The 21,076-nt window shown below is 48.3% G+C and overlaps 1 protein-coding gene across 1 annotated transcript in view; it reads left to right on the plus strand.

The window, feature by feature from the left end:
- The window catches only part of LOC123774575 (uncharacterized PE-PGRS family protein PE_PGRS54), a 56,614-nt gene extending 35,900 nt beyond the window's left edge, over positions 1-20,714 (plus strand). The window contains exons 2-6 of the mRNA XM_045768954.2: positions 6,971-7,040; positions 8,448-15,947; positions 16,201-16,385; positions 17,349-17,457; positions 18,401-20,714. Of these exons, the coding sequence (XP_045624910.2) occupies positions 6,989-7,040; positions 8,448-15,947; positions 16,201-16,385; positions 17,349-17,457; positions 18,401-18,573 (8,019 nt within the window). The 5' untranslated portion in view covers positions 6,971-6,988 and the 3' untranslated portion in view covers positions 18,574-20,714. The remainder of the gene's footprint in view (positions 1-6,970; positions 7,041-8,447; positions 15,948-16,200; positions 16,386-17,348; positions 17,458-18,400) is intronic.
- The last annotated feature ends 362 nt before the right edge of the window (positions 20,715-21,076 follow it).

Genomic DNA, 21,076 nt, shown 5'->3' on the forward strand with positions numbered 1-21,076 from the left:
CTGCTTTGCTATATTCCTAATTTCTTTCTCAATCTGTGATAGACTCTGTGGTATGTAAATGCCAACATTTCTTTAATAAGTTGCAAGTTTTGCAGGTTCGTTTGCAATGTCATTCCTTATTATTCTCTCATGACTTGGCAATATTGGAAATAAATTGTGGGAGTAGTGGAGATAAGGATAGGAGGTAGTGGTGATGGTGGTGTTGACCTGAGTGGTATTGGTGGCAATGGTGATAATAGTGATAATGGTGTTGTGATGGTGTTGAGGTGATGGTAGACGTACTGGTGGCGTCTGAGGTGATGGTGCTGTAACCTTTATCCTTTGAGTACCTTTTGATCAATAATGATGTTGTTAGGAAAATAACTTTGGGTTAATTCTTAAGTTTGCTTGAACAGGGAGTATTGGGAATCCCATTAATAAATAAAAAGATCACCCCCGTTACAGTTTAGCCATAAATATATTTGTATTTCATTTCCAATCCAGGACTTAACAGGGTCTTCATACTAACATAAAAATTAATAGCACTTCTCGTGGTCAAATTTCAAGATACTTGTTATGCAATTTAGGAAATAAATCCATGTCTTAAATTTACCATTTAAGAGTTAAAAAGTCTTCTATTGATGAAGATATAAAAATGTCAACAACACCATTTGAGGCAGACTTTGCAACGAGATTAGAGTCAGGCTGCAAGGTGGCGTTCAGTAGGGTGATGGGCTCAGATATAGAGTTTTATGAAGCCCTTCATAGGATGACATTGAGCCGGATGACTGTTATAAGGAGCACAATACAAATCATAATATTTTGTTCTCTACTGCGTGAGATGATGTTATTCGGTGATATATGAGCGAGGAGAGACCATAATATGTGTGTATGCATGTGTTTGTGTGTTTGCGCTTGCGTGTGTGTGTGTGTGCACGCAAGAATGTGCAAGTGTTTTCTCACCAAGCTCTACTCGTCAAGTCACCAACCTCAGACTACCGACACTTAAGAATAACGTTACCCTCAGCCCAAACACATACACACACTCACACGCGCCAACACAAACACTATAAAATCAATCTAACGAACAAAAAGTTCGCATTCCTCATCTCATCTGTCTTCCGTTGTCGAGCCTCGCTAGTGCCGTCTGGTGGCCGAGTCTGTAAACCTGACGTAATACGGTAATTCGTATGATCTAACACTTTTATGACGAGTCGTGTGGCCGGCGACCAGACGGTAACAGCACCAATTTTGCGGTAACAGGGGAAAATTACTCCCAGTGGGAGACCAAATTCCCTCTTTACCGTAGAGAACTGCTGTCTCGTGTCGAGGCGTTGGACGTGTTCATCTCCTGGATGCCTTTATTCTCTCTCTCTCTCTCTCTCTCTCTCTCTCTCTCTCTCTCTCTCTCTCTCTCTCTCTCTCTCTCTCTCTCTCTCTCTCTCTCTCTCTCTCTCTCTCTCTCTCTCTCTCTCTCTCTCTCTCTCTCTCTCTCTCTCTCTCTCCTTGAGGTAGAGGTATTGGGGTTAACTACTACTGGTGTACAGTTAGGAGCCCGTAGCCCGCCACATTAGCATAGTGATCACTGCTGGACTCGTGAGGCAGACTACAGGAAGCTGGTGAGACAGCTTCTCCTGAAGACCAGCAGAGTCTGGCTGAAGGGGAGAAGGGTTATGGGGGAGAGAGGTTGGAGGGAGAGTAATGGGGGAGGGAAGTTGGGGGGAGGGGGGGAGGGGGAAGAGGAAAGGCGAAGGCGGTGCTCTGAACGACAATCGTAGATTGTAAATGAACAAATTTCTTTCTTTTACAAGTTACTTTGATTTTTGCAGAGAAAAACTGCACCTTTTGTGTATTTTGTTCTGTAGTTAGTGCGAGGCTTGCTTGAAATTTATTGTTTACCATTTTGTGTCATAATGACCATTCATTTACAAGATACTAGATATGCTACAGTGGTTACGTTATGATTGCCGACCTCCTGCTGAAACTAATTCTCAAATTTTGCTTATTTTGAATAATACGAGAATCATAGGTACTCTTTTCATCCATTGGAAACATCTACTTAGTTTATATCGTTGAGTTTATTTGTTTATATCGTTGAGTCCGCACGTTTACTCTAAAACAACGCCTCGATCAACTCCATAAATACCAAGTGCAAACATAGAGTATTTATAAAACATATTGAAATTGAAATTGAAATAAGTTTATTGATGTAAAATACACACAAAGGAATGAGGTAGCTCAAGCTATTCTCACCCCGTTCAGTACACCGTGTTAATACATACATAGACACACATCACAAACAATAAACATATTACCAAACATTCTGAGAGATAAACATATACATTTCCTCCTTCACAAGTAGTATGGTATCAGACGTACACACAAATACTTATAAAACATAAGAGCATCGATAATATAATAATATTATGAACCTCACTTAGGTAGTACTTAATACTACAATACCTTCCATCTTAACAGATGTTATATGGCTTTAAGCTGACACGAGCTGAAGAAGTAATGGAGAGTTGCTGAGATGAGACGTCATCACCTCCTCCAGGATGGCCTCTATAATGTCATCCCAAAGCCATAAAATGTCAACACCAGGAGGCAACACAGAAAAAAACGCACTTAAGAGACCCATAAAAAAAATCCAATTTTCTTTGCTCAATTTTGGCATGTTAGAAAAGTGAGGGTTGAGGCTCGAGTCGGAGGGACTCGCTTAAAGGGAAGCTTCGCCTACAAAATTACTGCTTCCTGGTAAACGAAAATGATAATTAAATAAATAAAAAATTGAATACATATTCCATATATTGCCAGACTAATTTCATGCCAACGTTACTCTGAGCACCTAAATTCAATAATAGTTTGTTCAGGTTAAGAAATGTAATGCAAAGAATACTTTACAAGAGGTACCCCTTGTCTCCAACCACAGAAAATGGAAGAGAGCGCGGACGCCAATAATTACGCGTCGCTCTGTGTTAATTGCATTCGCTTTGGATATTCTGCGTTCCGAGTAATAGTCTCAGCGTCGGAATATAGCCAGCATTTAGATACGGTACGTCCAGGCAGGCGTGAGTGGGGCCGAGCTGCTCTGTGTATCCCCCTGTTATTATATGAAGATCTCAAGGAGAACTCATCCGCTTGTGACCAATTATGGCGTGCATCACCCAAGGGGGAACCATGCCAGATCACCCCAGGGACCACCTGTTCTTCCCGTCGACCGCACCATCTGTTACACTTCACCTCGACCCCTCCCCGTTTGCCAACCCCTCCTCAAGCAACCACTCCCCGTTTGCCAACCCCTCCTCAAGCAACCCCTCCCCATAAATCAACCACTTACCCTCAGCCAAGTCCAGTACAACGGCGCTGCCCCATTACCGGTACAGCTACATTGCCCCACTATCGGTAAATCAACAATGTCCCAAAATCTCTACTTCACCTTACCCCCACCATAATTACCTAACCCTACCACTGATACCACTACCCTGCCCCCAAAACCTGTTCACCAACACTCCTTTACCACCGAGACATGTGTACCCTGCCCCAGCCAACTCCAGAATTTTCCAGATCTATTTCGAAAACTCTTTGCTCAAGCCTTAATGAAGCCTCCATCAATATCTAAGATATCACTCTCACAGCCTACCTGTTGCGGAAACCTCACGTAACTCAGCGGCTACCAAGAGGGCAAGTTTAGAAGATTTGGGAAAGCCACAAGAAGACCCACTGAACAATACAAATCGAAAAGCGGGTAGGGAAGGGAACTATCAGGGTAAAGCGCCATTTCATTACGGATATGTAGCACTTGGAAGGGGGTCAGAATATGGATTTGGGATGGGACGGGGGAAAGGAATGGTGCCCAAGCACTTGGACGGTCGGGGATTGAATGCCAACCTGCACGAAGCGAGACCATCGCTCTACCGTCCAGACCAAGTGGTTGGACGTAAAGCGAATGATTGCCTGAAATATCAACAAAAACTCTTGCGAATCAATATCACCCCTAGCCAAGCAGCCGTAGGCTTACACAAATAGGATAATATCAACATTTGTGAACAGGTACACATTAGAATGCAAGGGAATCTTAGAGTATGCCGCACCAGCATGGAATCCCTAAACTAAATAAATATGGAGCACAACTAGAAAAATTATGGTGGTATGTAGTGAAACAGTGTCCCGAACTGTGAGGATTAAACGAATGAGGAGATCCTGACGCAGCTCATGCGAGGAGAGACAGAGTAGAGGAGGCATTGAATCCTTGTTCATTAGAGGAGGCATGATAATAACCTATATGATTTTCAGGAGAATTGATCAGGTTGACGAAGAAATGTTCAGGTTAAGATAAGGTAGGACAAAGGGACATAGTCGGAAACCTGGAGCACAAAGTGATGATATTTGGGACTGGGTGGGGATGCTACCGGAAGACGATGAGTCATAATAACGGGGCTGAAGATACGATGACCAAACCACAGACATCAGAAGATGGAGAAACAACGACGTTTCAGGCCGTCCTAGACCATTATCAAGTCGTGTGTCGGGGATTGAACGCCGACCTGCATAAAGCGAGACCGTCCAGCCCAAGTGGTTGGGCACAGGAACGTAAAAAAACACTTCGGTGTAAGAGTAGTGAGTGGAGTGAGATAACAAGGAAGGTAGCTGAGGCTAAAAGTACGCAAAGTTTTACGAGCAATTGTGATAAGACGGACCTATAAGAGGGTCGGGAAGCACTGCCATAGGTAACCGGCGTCTGAAAAGCGGTGCCCAGGAACAGGAGCTCGCTTTTTTCATCCAGATATGATTACGCTCCTTAACACCGCAAGCACCCAATGTTACCTGCCTAACGGAGCTTCCAATTATAGCAGTAATAACTACGGCGGTGAGAGCAGCCGACGAGGAAGGGATGAGCTGTCTGGTACGCTCTTCTCTCAAGTATTCTGACCGCTTGTGCTCCGCCCTAGTGCTCCCTCTATATCACATTTCCTCTTCTTTTCTGGAATCGAGGTTTCTCTACTAGTTAAATTGAGGTGTGTGAATAAAGTCTGTTATATCCTTCTGCTTAAAAGCCACACCTCGTCTTCCGTCTTCGTCAGCGCCGGAGTCCCGAGGCTGAACCCACCGGCTGTGGTCCGGCCTGGTGTGTCCCGTCTGTCGTGTCTGTGGGAGGTGTTCATCCCCCGCTACGTCTCGCACCATGGCCTGCCCTTCTCCCTGCCACACACACGCCACATTTACCCCCCCCCACCCCACCCCCACCCCACTCTACACACACCCAACACGCATCCACAAATTACACACTTAATATACATCTACCCTTGAACACACGTACATCAACACATATACTTAATATACATCCTCCATCACTCACATGTGTACTCTTTATACACAAATCATACACAACATATCATTCACAACACACAAACACAACATTATACTGTCCAGCGACACATATATGATAGAGCCCAGTAGGCTCAGGAACCTGGTTACCTACCTTGCGATTACCTTGCGATGATTTCGAGGCTTAGCGTCCCCGCGGCCCGGTCCTCGACCAGGCAGCCTGTACACCAGTTGATTTATAGTTGAGAGGCGGGACCAAAGAGCCGAAGCTCATCCCCCGCAAGCACAACTAGGTGTGTGCAATTTTTGTTTGACAAGTACGACCCCTGCTGGACTGAACCCGTACAACACGAGTATGCATTGTATAGTTAGAAGCAAATATTTAGCCTATCAATATGTATAGATAAAGTTTAACAAATAAATATACATTTAATAAAGAAGGGGGGGGGGACTTGTTGGATTTGCCTTACTTTTACGTTTAAGTAAGATGTTTAGTCTTTCCTTCGAGCACTTAAAACGTGTGATGCTCGTCTTTTGGTAAAGGGACATGGGATAGACTAAGAATGGTTGGCCGTCGGAGGATCAGCCCATGTGCTCAAGCTCTGTGGCTTGGCAACAGAGCATTAACTCTAAGGTCCGACTTTTCCCTGCCGGAAAATTCAGCCAAGATTCTAAACTTAACGCACAAGTTAGATTTGATATCCCTATTTTCTTGACGCCAGTGACGTCTCTGTTCCAGTTAATTAATCAATCAATAATCTTGTTTTCACAATTCACAATCCTGTTTTCAGAATTCCAAGCATCTAGAAGTTTGTAAGTTATAGTAACAATTGAATAACAATGTCTGTATTCGAATATTTACAAAGTGAAGCGCGATCATCTATTTTTCGAACTCAGAAGCTCGTTTCCAGTATATCAGTTATGACCGTTATGCGCCACAACTCAACAACTGAGGCCCAATCACAGCGGTGCTGGCGCCAGGAGCCGGATGGCCCCCAGGATCACCAGAGCGGGAACCAAGTCTCCTCTTAGAGGCTCTCCAACGCCTGGACTACACGGGGATTGTAACTGGGTCAGTCGCCTCCGAGTCGTGACGGACGTCATGCGGGAGGAACACGAAGGGGTGGCGGAGGGAGAGATTGGGCAGGCTGGCGACAATTTGCACTGCTGTTATTACTGCTTCACTGGGAGTTAGCACTACTCGACCGGTTGTTAGTACTGCTGGGGAGGTTATTGTAGGAGGCTGTACGACAGGGTAGAGAGCGGTAAGCGATGCGGCACTGGTAACGACACAATGGTGGTGTAGAACAGTGCCAGACCTCTGCTCAGAGGCTCGGCAGAAACGAAACAATGGTAGTGTAGAGCAGTGCTCAGAGGCACGGTAGAAGTAGGTATTGTGAATACCGCTATTTCACGCTCCAGTGGCACATGCTATCAGCTAAAGTGTTAAATAGTCAAGGTAGGCGCACTCTTAAGTGTGTGCGTTCCATCAAAACAATCCGATGACCAATGAACCGTGTCTGATTCAGTTTGGTGAGATGCCTTCCGTAATGAGTTCTCTTCTCGAGGCGTGTTGCCACGCGTAGTATATAATGCACGTTATAAATACATTTGTAAAGCTTGAAGACAAAGAAAAAACTAATTGTTTTCCTATTTTTTTCAGGATTTTGGCCGAGCGACGATGGGGGGCAAGAAGACCCTGCTGATGGTAGTGCTCGCCGCAGTCGCTTTCGGTAAGCACCAAGTCAAATTCGATCTTTCCTTTACGCTTTCTTGAATCATTCGTATTACTACACTAAGAAGGGGACACCCTTGAGTGGATTCAGGCGAGCTGGCTCTATGTAATTCTTCTCCGCATCACCTTTTCAAATTTTTTTGTGTTATTTAAGGTGTGTGGACACCACGCCGGGGCTGCATATTATAAGAATGGTCTCACGTAGATAGTGTGTAGTAGTCTGAATGTTCTCTTATTAAGGTTTCTGAAAGCTGTCATGGTGCTCAACAGTTTTTTATATGTTGCTTATATATTATTGATGTGTTTTTTTAGGGGTAAGACTGTGTTGAATCTACTTCAAGTTTTTTCCCCTTGTTTCTGGAAGACTGGTTCCCCTCTTTATCGTGTTCAGTCCTGCTGATGCCCTGTCATCTGTACCCGGTTCTCCTCCCCTTACTTTAGCAGGTACCCGAGTACATTAACTGTTTTACTGACTAACTCTGCAGCCATTCTAGGTCTTATTAATGGTTCACCGTGATTAATATGTAAAACTACCCGCGCGGAAGGTCACTGACATTGATGAGATATAATATAGTTCCCAGGAGTTTCCAAATGATTTCCGCAGCATAAGGGAAACTATGTCCTAAACTAACTATGTCATATTAGCGACATAGTTGATTTCCATGTTGTTATGAGTTCTTGTCTCTGAAAACCCCAAGCCAATTGGACTAGACGGTAGAACGACGGTCTCGCTTCTTGCAAGTCGGCGTTCAATCCCCGACCGTCCAAGTGGTTGGGCACCATTCCTTCCCTGATGCCTATCCTAAATACTTAAGTCTTATATCTCTCCCAAGTGCAGTATAGTCGTAATGGCTCGGTGCTTTATCCTCATAATTTCACTAATTTACCTTGTTTCTAAACACGCAATTGAATATAGTTGTCGGGGGTCTAGTCAGTATTCTCGCTGCCAATCCAATGTGTCAGCCCAGCTGCCATCAATACCTCTACATATTCCAAATCCCTTTCTTTTCTTTTTGTTTACTGTACTTGTCACCACCATGCCTTTTACTTCCTCGTTTGATTCTCATTTTTGCAGGCGATGAGTCACAATAACGTGGCTGAAGTATGTTGACCAGACCACACACTAGAAGTTGAAGGGACGACGACGTTTCGGTCCGTCCTGGACCATTCTCAAATCGATTGACAATCGACTTGAGAATGTTCCAGGACGGACCGAAACGTCGTCGTTCCTTCAACTTCTAGTGTGTGGTCTGGTCAACATTCTCATTTTTCTTCGATGTTTGGCATTAACGTATGTTTGCAGCCGTAGATTTGTTGATTATGTCTTATAATTGAAATAGCTATTAAATCAATATAAAAAATTGTTCTCTTATATCAGAAGCATAACTTTATTTGTGGTCGACAGGGCGAAATTTGGACGAGCCTCACCTGAAATCGATGGGCAGGACGTCGAAGATGGCGTCAATATGGCGGCAGACGTCTGGCGTCGGTTCCTTCAAGAACCTGCGGACGGCTGGAGGCAACAGCCTGACCAAGCCTGCTCGCCTTCCTTGCACCGAGGAGGGCTTCTTTCCCCAGCCGGGCTCCTGTCACAATTTCTATCGCTGCGTCGACTTCTCGGGGACCAAGAAGCGTTTCTCCGTCTACCGATTCGATTGTCCTTTTGGCACAGTGTTTGACGATGACCTGGACATCTGTAACCACCCAAGAGCCGTCAAGAACCCACCAGAGTGTTCAGGGGCCGTAGCAAACTTGCCACTACCGGAGCCTCCTGGTGTAGATGGCCCCGCTGTCCCGGGAGGCGTCGGAGGTACCGGAGGAACTGGAGGTACCGGAGGCACCGGAGGTACTGGAGGAACTGGAGGTACTGTAGGAACTGGAGGTACTGGAGGAACTGGAGGTACCGTAGGAACTGGAGGTACCGGAGGTACTGGAGGAACTGGAGGTACCGTAGGAACTGGAGGAACTGGAGGTACTGGAGGTACTGGAGGTGTTGGAAGTCCTGGAGGTGCAGGTGGATATCCTGGAGGTGCAGGTGCTGGAGGCCCTGGAGGTGCAGGTGGATATCCTGGAGGTGCTGGTGCTGGAGGCTCTGGAGGTGCTGGTGCTGGTGGATACCCTGGAGGTGCTGGTGCTGGAGGCCCTGGAGGTGCAAGTGGATACCCTGGAGGTGCTGGTGCTGGAGGTCTTGGAGGTGCAGGTGGATACCCTGGAGGTGCTGGTGCTGGAGGTCCTGGAGGTGCAAGTGGATACCCTGGAGGTGCTGGTGCTGGAGGTCCTGGAGGTGCTGGTGGATACCCTGGAGGTGCTGGTGCTGGAGGCCCTGGAGGTGCAGGTGGATACCCTGGAGGTGCTGGTGCTGGAGGCCCTGGAGGTGCAGGTGGATACCCTGGAGGTGCTGGTGGATACCCTGGAGGTGCTGGTGCTGGAGGCCCTGGAGGTGCAGGTGGATACCCTGGAGGTGCTGGTGCTGGAGGCCCTGGAGGTGCAGGTGGATACCCTGGAGGTGCTGGTGCTGGAGGCCCTGGAGGTGCTGGTGCTGGAGGTCCTGGAGGTGCAGGTGGATTCCCTGGAGGTGCTGGTGCTGGAGGCCCTGGAGGTGCAGGTGGATACCCTGGAGGTGCTGGTGCTGGAGGCCCTGGAGGTGCAGGTGGATACCCTGGAGGTGCTGGTGCTGGAGGCCCTGGAGGTGCTGGTGCTGGAGGTCCTGGAGGTGCAGGTGGATACCCTGGAGGTGCTGGTGCTGGAGGCCCTGGAGGTGCAGGTGGATACCCTGGAGGTGCTGGTGCTGGAGGTCCTGGAGGTGCAAGTGGATACCCTGGAGGTGCTGGTGCTGGAGGCCCTGGAGGTGCAGGTGGATACCCTGGAGGTGCTGGTGCTGGAGGCCCTGGAGGTGCTGGTGCTGGAGGTCCTGGAGGTGCAGGTGGATACCCTGGAGGTGCTGGTGCTGGAGGCCCTGGAGGTGCAGGTGGATACCCTGGAGGTGCTGGTGCTGGAGGTCCTGGAGGTGCAAGTGGATACCCTGGAGGTGCTGGTGCTGGAGGTCTTGGAGGTGCAAGTGGATACCCTGGAGGTGCTGGTGCTGGAGGCCCTGGAGGCCCTGGAGGTGCAGGTGGATACCCTGGAGGTGCTGGTGCTGGAGGTCCTGGAGGTGCTGGTGCTGGAGGCCCTGGAGGTGCTGGAGGTGCTGGTGCTGGAGGCCCTGGAGGTGCAAGTGGATACCCTGGAGGTGCTGGTGCTGGAGGCCCTGGAGGTGCAGGTGGATTCCCTGGAGGTGCTGGTGCTGGAGGCCCTGGAGGTGCTGGTGGATACCCTGGAGGTGCTGGCGCTGGAGGTCCTGGAGGTGCAAGTGGATACCCTGGAGGTGCTGGTGCTGGAGGCCCTGGAAGTGCAGGTGGATTCCCTGGAAGTGCTGGTGCTGGAGGCCCTGGAGGTGCTGGTGGATACCCTGGAGGTGCTGGTGCTGGAGGTCCTGGAGGTGCTGGTGGATACCCTGGAGGTGCTGGTGCTGGAGGTCCTGGAGGTGCTAGTGGATACCCTGGAGGTGCTGGTGCTGGAGGCCCTGGAGGTGCAGGTGCTGGTGCTGGTGGATACCCTGGAGGTGCTGGTGCTGGAGGCCCTGGAGGTGCAGGTGGATACCCTGGAGGTGCTGGTGCTGGAGGTCCTGGAGGTGCAAGTGGATACCCTGGAGGTGCTGGTGCTGGAGGCCCTGGAGGTGCAGGTGGATACCCTGGAGGTGCTGGTGCTGGAGGCCCTGGAGGTGCTGGTGCTGGAGGTCCTGGAGGTGCAGGTGGATACCCTGGAGGTGCTGGTGCTGGAGGCCCTGGAGGTGCAGGTGGATACCCTGGAGGTGCTGGTGCTGGAGGTCCTGGAGGTGCAAGTGGATACCCTGGAGGTGCTGGTGCTGGAGGTCTTGGAGGTGCAAGTGGATACCCTGGAGGTGCTGGTGCTGGAGGCCCTGGAGGCCCTGGAGGTGCAGGTGGATACCCTGGAGGTGCTGGTGCTGGAGGTCCTGGAGGTGCTGGTGCTGGAGGCCCTGGAGGTGCTGGAGGTGCTGGTGCTGGAGGCCCTGGAGGTGCAAGTGGATACCCTGGAGGTGCTGGTGCTGGAGGCCCTGGAGGTGCAGGTGGATTCCCTGGAGGTGCTGGTGCTGGAGGCCCTGGAGGTGCTGGTGGATACCCTGGAGGTGCTGGCGCTGGAGGTCCTGGAGGTGCAAGTGGATACCCTGGAGGTGCTGGTGCTGGAGGCCCTGGAAGTGCAGGTGGATTCCCTGGAAGTGCTGGTGCTGGAGGCCCTGGAGGTGCTGGTGGATACCCTGGAGGTGCTGGTGCTGGAGGTCCTGGAGGTGCTGGTGGATACCCTGGAGGTGCTGGTGCTGGAGGTCCTGGAGGTGCTAGTGGATACCCTGGAGGTGCTGGTGCTGGAGGCCCTGGAGGTGCAGGTGCTGGTGCTGGTGGATACCCTGGAGGTGCTGGTGCTGGAGGCCCTGGAGGTGCAGGTGCTGGTGCTGGTGGATACCCTGGAGGTGCTGGTGGATACCCTGGAGGCCCTGGAGGTGCAGGTGCTGGAGGCCCTGGAGGAGCAGGTGCTGGAGGCCCTGGAGGAGCAGGTGCTGGAGGCCCTGGAGGCCCTGGAAGTGCAGGTGCTGGATACCCTGGAGGTACAGTAGCGGGAGGCCCTGGAGGTGCAGGTGGATACCCTGGAGGTACCGGAGGTGTAGGTGTTGGAGGACCTGGTAGTGTCGGAGGTCCTGGGATCGGTGGAGGTCCTGGAGGAGGTGGTACTGGGTACCCTGGAAGCACTAGTAGTGTTCCAGGATCAGTAAGTAGTGGTGTTGGACCTGGAAATGTTGTTGTTCTTGGACCCGGAAGTTCAGGAGGTGCTGGAACTCCTGGATTGCCTGGAACTCCAGGATATCCAGGAAGCGTTGGAACTCCTGGATTACCGGGAAGTGCTGGAATTCCTGGAGGCTCAGGATTGCCTGGAGGGGCTGGAACTCCTGGATTCCCTGGAAGCGCTGGAACTCCAGGAGGGACTGGATTGCCAGGAAGCATTGGTACTCCTGGAGGTGCTGGAACTCCTGGGTTGCCTGGAAGTGCTGGATTACCTGGAAGTGCTGGAACCCCTGGAAGTGCTGGATTGCCCGGAAGTGTTGTAACTCCTGGATTACCTGGAAGCGTTGGTACTCCTGGAGGTGCTGGAACCCCTGGATTGCCAGGAAGCACTGGAACTCCTGGATTACCTGGAAGTGCTGGATTACCTGGAAGTGTTGGAACTCCTGGATTACCTGGAAGTGCTGGAGGTTCTGGATTACCTGGAAGTGCTGGAGGTCCTGGATTACCTGGAAGTGCTGGAACTCCTGGATTGCCTGGAAGTGCTGGAACTCCTGGATTGCCTGGAAGTGTTGGAACTCCCGGAGGTGCTGTAACTCCTGGAGGTGCTGGAACTCCTGGATTACCTGGAAGTGCTGGAACTCCTGGATATCCTGGAAGTGTTGGAACTCCCGGAGGTGATGTAACTCCTGGATTACCTGGAAGTGCTGGAACTGCTGGATTACCTGGAAGCGCTGGAACTCCTGGATTGCCTGGAAGTGTTGTATTGCCTGGAAGCGTTGGCATTCCTGGAAGTGCAGGTACTCCTGGATTACCAGGAAGTGCTGGATTGCCTGGAAGTGTTGGTACTCCTGGATTGCCTGGAAGCGCGGGAACTTCTGGATTACCTGGAAGTGCTGGAACTTCTGGATTACCTGGAAGTGCTGGAACTCCTGGATTGCCTGGAAGTGCTGGAACTCCTGGATTGCCTGGAAGTGCTGGAACTCCCGGAGGTGCTGTAACTCCTGGATTCCCTGGAACTGCTGGAGTGCCTGGAAGCGATGGTATTCCTGGAAGTGCAGGTACTCCTGGATTGCCTGGAAGCGCTGGAACTTCTGGATTACCTGGAAGTGCTGGAACTTCTGGATTACCTGGAAGTGCTGGAACTCCTGGATTGCCTGGAAGTGCTGGAACTCCTGGATTGCCTGGAAGTTCTGGAACTCCCGGAGGTGCTGTAACTCCTGGATTCCCTGGAACTGCTGGAGTGCCTGGAAGCGTTGGTATTCCTGGAGGTGCTGGAACTTCTGGATTGCCTGGAAGTGTTGGAACTCCTGGAGGTGCTGGAACTCCTGGATTACCTGGAAGTGCTGGAACTCCTGGATTGCCTGGAAGTATTGGAACTCCTGGAGGTGCTGGAACTCCTGGAGGTGCTGGAGGTTCTGGATTACCTGGAAGTCCTGGAACTCCTGGATTGCCTGGAAGTGCTGGAACTTCTGGATTACCTGGAAGTGCTGGAACTTCTGGATTACCTGGAAGTGCTGGAACTTCTGGATTACCTGGAAGTGCTGGAACTCCTGGATTGCCTGGAAGTGCTGGAACTCCTGGATTGCCTGGAAGTTCTGGAACTCCCGGAGGTGCTGTAACTCCTGGATTCCCTGGAACTGCTGGAGTGCCTGGAAGCGTTGGTATTCCTGGAGGTGCTGGAACTTCTGGATTGCCTGGAAGTGTTGGAACTCCTGGAGGTGCTGGAACTCCTGGATTACCTGGAAGTGCTGGAACTCCTGGATTGCCTGGAAGTATTGGAACTCCTGGAGGTGCTGGAACTCCTGGATTACCTGGAGGTGCTGGAGGTTCTGGATTACCTGGAAGTCCTGGAACTCCTGGATTGCCTGGAAGTGCTGGAACTTCTGGATTACCTGGAAGTGCTGGAACTTCTGGATTACCTGGAAGTGCTGGAACTTCTGGATTACCTGGAAGTGCTGGAACTCCTGGATTGCCTGGAAGTGCTGGAACTCCCGGAGGTTCTGTAACTCCTGGATTACCTGGAAGTGTTGGATTGCCTGGAAGCGTTGGTATTCCTGGAAGTGCAGGTACTCCTGGATTGCCTGGAAGTGTTGGAACTCCTGAAGGTGCTGGAACCCCTGGATTACCTGGAAGTGCTGGAACTCCTGGATTGCCTGGAAGTGTTGGAACTCCTGGAGGTGCTGGAACTCATGGATTACCTGGAAGTGCTGGAGGTTCTGGATTACCTGGAAGTGCTGGAACTCCTGGATTGCCTGGAAGTGCTGGAACTTCTGGAGGTGCTGGAACTCCTGGATTACCTGGAAGTGCTGGAGGTTCTGGATTACCTGGAAGTGCTGGAGGTCCTGGTTTGCCTGGAAGTGCTGGAACTCCTGGAGGCCCTGGGGTGCCAGGAAGCGTTGGTACCCCAGGGGGTGTAGGATTCCCAGGAACTCCTGGATTGCCTGGAAGTGCTGGAACTCCTGGATTACCTGGAAGTGCTGGAACTCCTGGATTACCTGGAACTTCTGGAACTACTCCAGGTACTGAAGAGGTAGGTATTGCTGGTACTCCAGGAGGTGCAGGAGTACCTGGAAGTGCTGGAACTCCTGGAAGTGCTGGAACTCCAGGAAGTGTTGGAGTTCCTGGAACTCCTGGAGGTCCTGGAACTCCAGGAAGTGCAGGAGTACCTGGAAGTGCTGGAACTCCTGGAAGTGCTGGAACTCCAGGAAGTGTTGGAGTTCCTGGAACTCCTGGAGGTCCTGGAACTCCTGGAGGTCCTGGAACTTCTGGAAAACCTGGAACTTCTGGAGGACCTGGAACTCCAGGAGGTGCAGGAGTATCTGGAAGTGCTGGAACTCCAGGAAGTGTTGGAATTCCTGGAACTCCTGGAGGTCCTGGAACTCCTGGAGGTCCTGGAACTCCAGGAGGTGCGGGATTGCCAGGAAGTGTTGGTACTCCTGGAGGTGTAGGATTACCTGGGAGTGCTGGAACTCCTGGAGGTACTGGATTGCCGGGAAGTGCTGGAACTCCTGGAGGTACTGGACTGCCAGGAAGTGCTGGAACTCCTGGAAGTACTGGAACTCCTGGAAGTGCTGGAACTCCAGGAAGTGCTGGATTGCCAGGAACTGCTGGTACTCCTGGAGGTGTAGGATTACCTGGAAGTGCTGGAACTCCTGGAACTCCTGGAAGTGCTGGTTCTACTGGAGGTGTAGGATTACCTGGAGGTGCTGGTATTCCTGGAGTTCCAGGAAGTGCCGGATTACCAGGAAGCTCTGGAATCCCAGGAGGGGCTGGATTTCCAGGAACTTCTGGAACATCTGGAGTTCCTGGAAGTACCGCAAGCGTCCCAGGGTCGGTAAGCAGCGGTGTAACTCCAGGAAATATTGTTGCTGTTGGACCTGGAGGTGCAGTTATTGGGCCAGGTATTTCTGGAACTCCAGGAATTCCTGGAACCCCTGGAAGTGCTGGAACTCCAGGAATTCCTGGAACCCCTGGAAGTGCTGGAACCCCTGGAAGTGCTGGAACTCCTGTTGTCTCCGGATTGCCTGGAGGTGCGACCCCAGGTGGTCCTGGAACCCCTGGAAGTGCTGGAACGCCAGGTGGAGGTGGTATCCCTGGAAGTGTTTTAATCCCTGGCGGTGCTGGAGTCCCTGGAAGTCCTGGATCCCCTGGAGGTGTTGGAACTCAAGGTGCCAGTGGTATCCCTGGAGCTGCTGGAACCCCTGGAACTGCTGGAACCCCTGGAACCCCTGGATTCCCTGGAACTCCTGGATCCCCTGGAAGTGCTGGAACTCCTGGATCCCCTGGAAGTGCTGGAACTCCTGGTGGTGCTGGCGGCATTCCTGTTGGCCTCCCTGGTGGTCCTGGGGGCGCTGGAGTTCCAGGAAGCACTGGGGGAACGAGCGGTTCTGGTCCTGCCCCGCCACCCTTCACTCTCATGTGTTACCACGACAACCGGTACCGTCGCCACCCTCTCTACTGCAACAGCTACTACTACTGTATCTGGGATGGCTTCAACTGGAACTTCCCCATCTTCACGTGTCCCGCCGCCCTCCTCTTCGACGAGAAGTCTCAGCAGTGTTCATATCCTGGTACGTCTCCGTTCCCATATTTATCTAGAGTTACGATTGCTGTTCCGTTTGTATTATAAATAATGTTGCTAATTATTCATCCTAACAATCCATTCTCCTGTTAAGATAGTACTTTTGTAAATTATATGGACCATCGTACGTATTTAGACGTTATGAGCATAGTAGAATTTGGTACTGTTCACTTTATAGAGTCCGAAAAACAATATTTTTCCACAGAAAGCAATCGACATTTGATATAATGTTCCTTTTCCAGCTGATACCGTGGAATGTATAGGGAACCTCGCTCCTTACCCGACGCCACAGCCAGATTCAGAAGATGTGACTCCGACAACCACACCTTCAGTCTTCGGGACGACAGCCTCCAACACGACTATTTCACCGATTGAGACAACCACAGACATCATGGAGGTGGAGACGACAACCGTGAAAATTTGGGAGGCAAGTTGACTAAAGAAAACGTTTCATTTCGGGTGGCAAACTGTTATATTATACTCTTATTTTGTTTGTATAATAACCATTAAGTATATTATTGTTTTCAGAATCATTTTTTTCTCAAGTTTATTAAGGTAGTATACGTGATCAGCTTTTGTCGAGCCCCAGTAGTAGCTCTGCCCTATCGGCTTGGGGTTCGAACCCTGGTCAGAGACGACTGTATTCTTAACTATTCATCCCTGTTCACCCAGCAGTAATTGGGGACGAGAGTGTACATCGAGTCGTGTAAACAACAACAAAATTCTTACGTTCAAAGTTTGGAAATTGTGTACTTAAATTTGTAAATAAATTAGTTTTTTTTAGCGTCGAAGTTCACGAATTATGTGTTTTAGTTCAAATAAATACCGCTATGAAATCTAGCTCTGAGATATTGAATAACAATTATATTTTCAACCTTGTGAAACAAACCAAGCGACTCAGTGAATTTTATTGGCATTTATTTTGCCTTCACCTGGCCTGAGCTTCACTCAACTGGTGTACAGTTTCACTCAACCGGTGTACAGCTTCACGGCACCTTTGTCTTATCTACATACGACTGAAACTTCCTTTGCCACTTCCCTCCCTTGTTCAGTTCATTTATTTACTGCTTTCGCCATGATAAACATATTTATAATATGCCTGTAGCTCACATGAGTACTTAGTTTCCAACTGCGACTCCTTGTACGTGTACCATCCATGCCAAGTATTCTCCCATTGTCTTTTCTCTCATTTTCCTTGGCAGTCGCAAGAGCATTTCTAATCACAATACTGCAGTGTCCCATTGTTCTGTCTCGTACTCACTGTTAACCCTGTATCCCTCTTCTCACTGTTAAACATACGGTTGGGAAGCAGAGTGTAAGTAGAGAGAGCTTCACCTAGTTCTTTAATTCATTTCTCTGTTATTTTAACGGCTGTTCTCTACCTCCACAGTTGGATAAAACAAGCCAGTACGATTGCCCAGCGCCCGGCTACTATCCGTTCGAAGGTGATTGCGTCCGCTTCTACAGGTGTTTCGAGACTCTGGAAGGCAAACTTAAAGGTGAGACTCTTGGACTCTTGGACTCTTGCATGCAACAGTTTTTCTGTTGTTGCAACCCGTTCTCGCAAATTCGTAAAGTCAATATTGACTTATTAACTACGTGCATAGGTGATATACTAAACATAATAGACACCCTTAAAAAGCTTCATAGAAAACACCGACCTTACCTAACCTTGTTAGTATCTTAAGATAAGCATCTTATAGCTTCGTAATTACAATTGTTACTTAACCTATTATAGGTATAGGTTAAGTAATAATTGTAATTACGAAGCAATAAGATGCTTATCTGAACATACTAACAAGGTTAAGTAAGGTCGGTGTTTTCTATGAAGCTTTTTAAGGGTATCTATTATGTTTAGTATATCACCTATGCACGTAGTTAATAAGTCAATAGTTCTGAACAACCCCCGAGGGATTGAGCGAGTGCAGTTCATGATGCAGTTTTTTATCTGTATATGAAGTGTGCTAATGTATTACTCCCTCGTGTGAATTCATTGTGACCTGTGCGGATAACAGCAGCGCCCTGGAGGCTAAAACAGTATTATGTGTGGATTTCACACTGTGGAAGCCATCTGCAGGCGTGGCTATGGTGCTGTAGAGGGTATCATCATCAGCTCTTATGGGTTCCACTACAGTATTCTTGTTTTACATTCGTTTGCTGTAGGTTAAATTTCACCCTTCCACGAGTTGTATTATAACTAAATATGCTTCTATAACCCACATTTCTTATCGAAGAAGCCTCTGCTTTTCACATTTAACCTCTGAAATCAAAGAAGTAAAATAAGGGAAGTCAACCCATGAAAAAGACTCGAAATTTATATCGTTTGCATCTTTATTGAGAAGACGTTTGTTCAATGACATTCCGTTTGTTTACTCTTTCATATGATCAATTGTAAACAAAGTCCAGCCACCCGCCTTCTCACTCTCTTCTCCATGTCTGCAGGTCTGCGCTACAAGTGTCCTCCCGGCTACGGCTACTCTGAACCGCTGCAGAGGTGCAAACTGGAGGCGGATCTCCCGCCCTGTATGAAGAAGCTGCAGGCCGCCCATCTGCGTCTATCGGGCGCCATACGGCTCTCTTCCGCCGATCTCATACGCTTCTTCGGCAGGGAATAACCAGTCCCAGCAACCTTGTCGCCCGAGGACAACCCGCGTGTGCCTTGGTGGTGCTTCACCGTGGAAATAAGCATGTTTTAACTTTTCTGTGATGTTCTGAGTACTAAATACTGCAGGGGAAGGACGGTAGCTGCCAGTTGGTAGATTACAATAATTATTGTTGGCATTACAAGAGCATTTTTGGAGGCCCTCGTGACTATGCTCAGTTGTATCGCCTGGCTTCCCGCCAGTATATTTGTCTTGTCTTACACGAAGATAGGCAAAGCAGCTCTAGATAAGTTTTTATGTACGTTATAAAGAAATTAGTTGAAAGTAGGAGATAGAACAGACGACGCCCCAAAGATGATCCACTCATTTCTTACCTGATGAGCTCCTGGAGTTATTTTGAACTCAGACAATTTGTGAATAGATGTCCTGGTTCTTTAGAGTAGTTAGCAAGTTCTCGACTCTCGCACAGAGGTCCCACATTGGTACCTGACTGGTTAAAATGGTTTCGATTCGCAATCGTAAACAATTAAGTTGTCACTACTACGGAAGACCCGCCCATTCTGAAATGTGTCAGACAATACATTTTTTGTAATCAACAGGAAAGTATTGACTCTGAAATTCTTCATTTATAGCTTAGACTAACTTGTATACGATAGGCCACACAGCCTACAAGCACGCCATACACGCACTCTCATACACGTTCATCTCTCAAGCTAAACATGTTGGCGTTAAACTGTGTACAGTTTGTCAGAAGACAAGTATAAGGGGTTCAGTCACGTTAATCTTTTCTTTGTCACTTCTCGGACGCCAGTTCGAAGCTGTTTCTCTTTCTTGTCCGGTTGTGTGTTTTACATTCTCCAACCGTAGTGGATATGCATATGTATACAAATATTTTTCAGACCTGAGTTCGAATCTGTGATTATCCAAATGAATGAAAAAATATATATATATATACACATCCAGAGGTGGTATCCCCTATATAAATATATATATTTCTTTTTGTTATATTAGAATTTTTTATTCCTGTTTGCTTGATATTGTATGTGAGCATAACTGTAATAGGATTCATATACAAGGAGAGCGTATATTATCAGGTGGAGCGATAAGTATATATACAGAACCACCATCACAAAGAAATCCAAACCCAAATTCACCAACAACGGTCTATACTGGGCGTAAACCATAGGTTTTAAAGGAAAGTAATTGCTCATTTTTTTTTTAAAGCTTTATAAGGTTGAACTTTTGATAATTTTGTTGTTATATTTTGGGGGTAAACTATTCCACATGGATATTAGGATTTTCAAGGGTCTCATTGCTTCAAGCTCAAGGTCAAGCACCAACACTTTAATGACAAGTGTTACTAGGGTGTCTAACATGCACAACTACACTTGCTAGCTTCAGATTCATATGCAACTACACCCACCACCACTCCCAGCACAGACACCACCACACCCACCACCACAGACACCACACCCACCACCACACCCACTGCGTCCACCCTTGTTACAAGGTCAGTCTAATATAGTTAACAGACCCCGGTAATTCACCGATGGTGTTATTGTTTTTGTTAATGCACAGTTTACAGCCTATCGTGGAGCAGATCACTGCCCAACTTGTCTTGTAACTTATTCGCAAAATTGTTTGCAACCCTTACCTGTTTGAGAGGCAGGTGTGCTCAGTAGTTATACAGAGACAGGTGTGCTCAGTAATTATACAGCAAGCTGCGGGCATTCACAGCGTTTTTCCTTGCAAAGGCATTAACACTTGAGTGTTCCTGGATGGCTCTAAATTTGTATTGTAAAGTGTTGAAATTACGTTTATTAGTTTTAGGCGGCTTCTCAGAGGTCAATTTTCACGAATGTGTAATTGGATTTCTTTGATTATTAATGGATTTTTTTACATATACATGGAAGGAAATGTTTATTGTACATATCTATACGTAGGTTTATTTTATTTAGACGAAGCCAACAAGAACATTCAAGCCTTAGAAAATTTAATGTGCCAAACAGTAGCCTATTGTTGCCTTTTATGCTGTGTTATTTATTTCCTATTTATTATATTTATTTATGTATATCCTAATTGTTGTTCTTGCCGTTCTCTCGCTGTCCCACGACGAAGGTGTGTTAGTATGGAATAAAAGTTTCACGAATATGGGAATGTGTTTTGATTTAACATGAAATGACAATAATTTGTGAATTGTAAACCAATATACATATATTTTTTCTATCTCTCAACTCGTCCTCCTTAACAAGGACTAATGCTCGTTAATCCTCCTGCAAACCCCCCTCTTTTTTTTTGTGTAAAACTATTTCCACACGATTCACAACTGATGATGTTCGAACATTTCTCGAACAGTGCTTCGCTGACTACCTCTGCTCGAATTACAACGCTGTAAATGCTTCACCCAATTACTTCTAATACAAATAATACCCAACAGACCTTGAACACCTAACCTACGTCAAACTATACATAGAACTTGAATATCTAATAATATTATTTTATACATGGGAATAAA

Source organism: Procambarus clarkii, chromosome 51, assembly GCF_040958095.1.
Source record: "Procambarus clarkii isolate CNS0578487 chromosome 51, FALCON_Pclarkii_2.0, whole genome shotgun sequence".
Taxonomy (NCBI): Eukaryota; Metazoa; Arthropoda; class Malacostraca; order Decapoda; family Cambaridae; genus Procambarus; species Procambarus clarkii.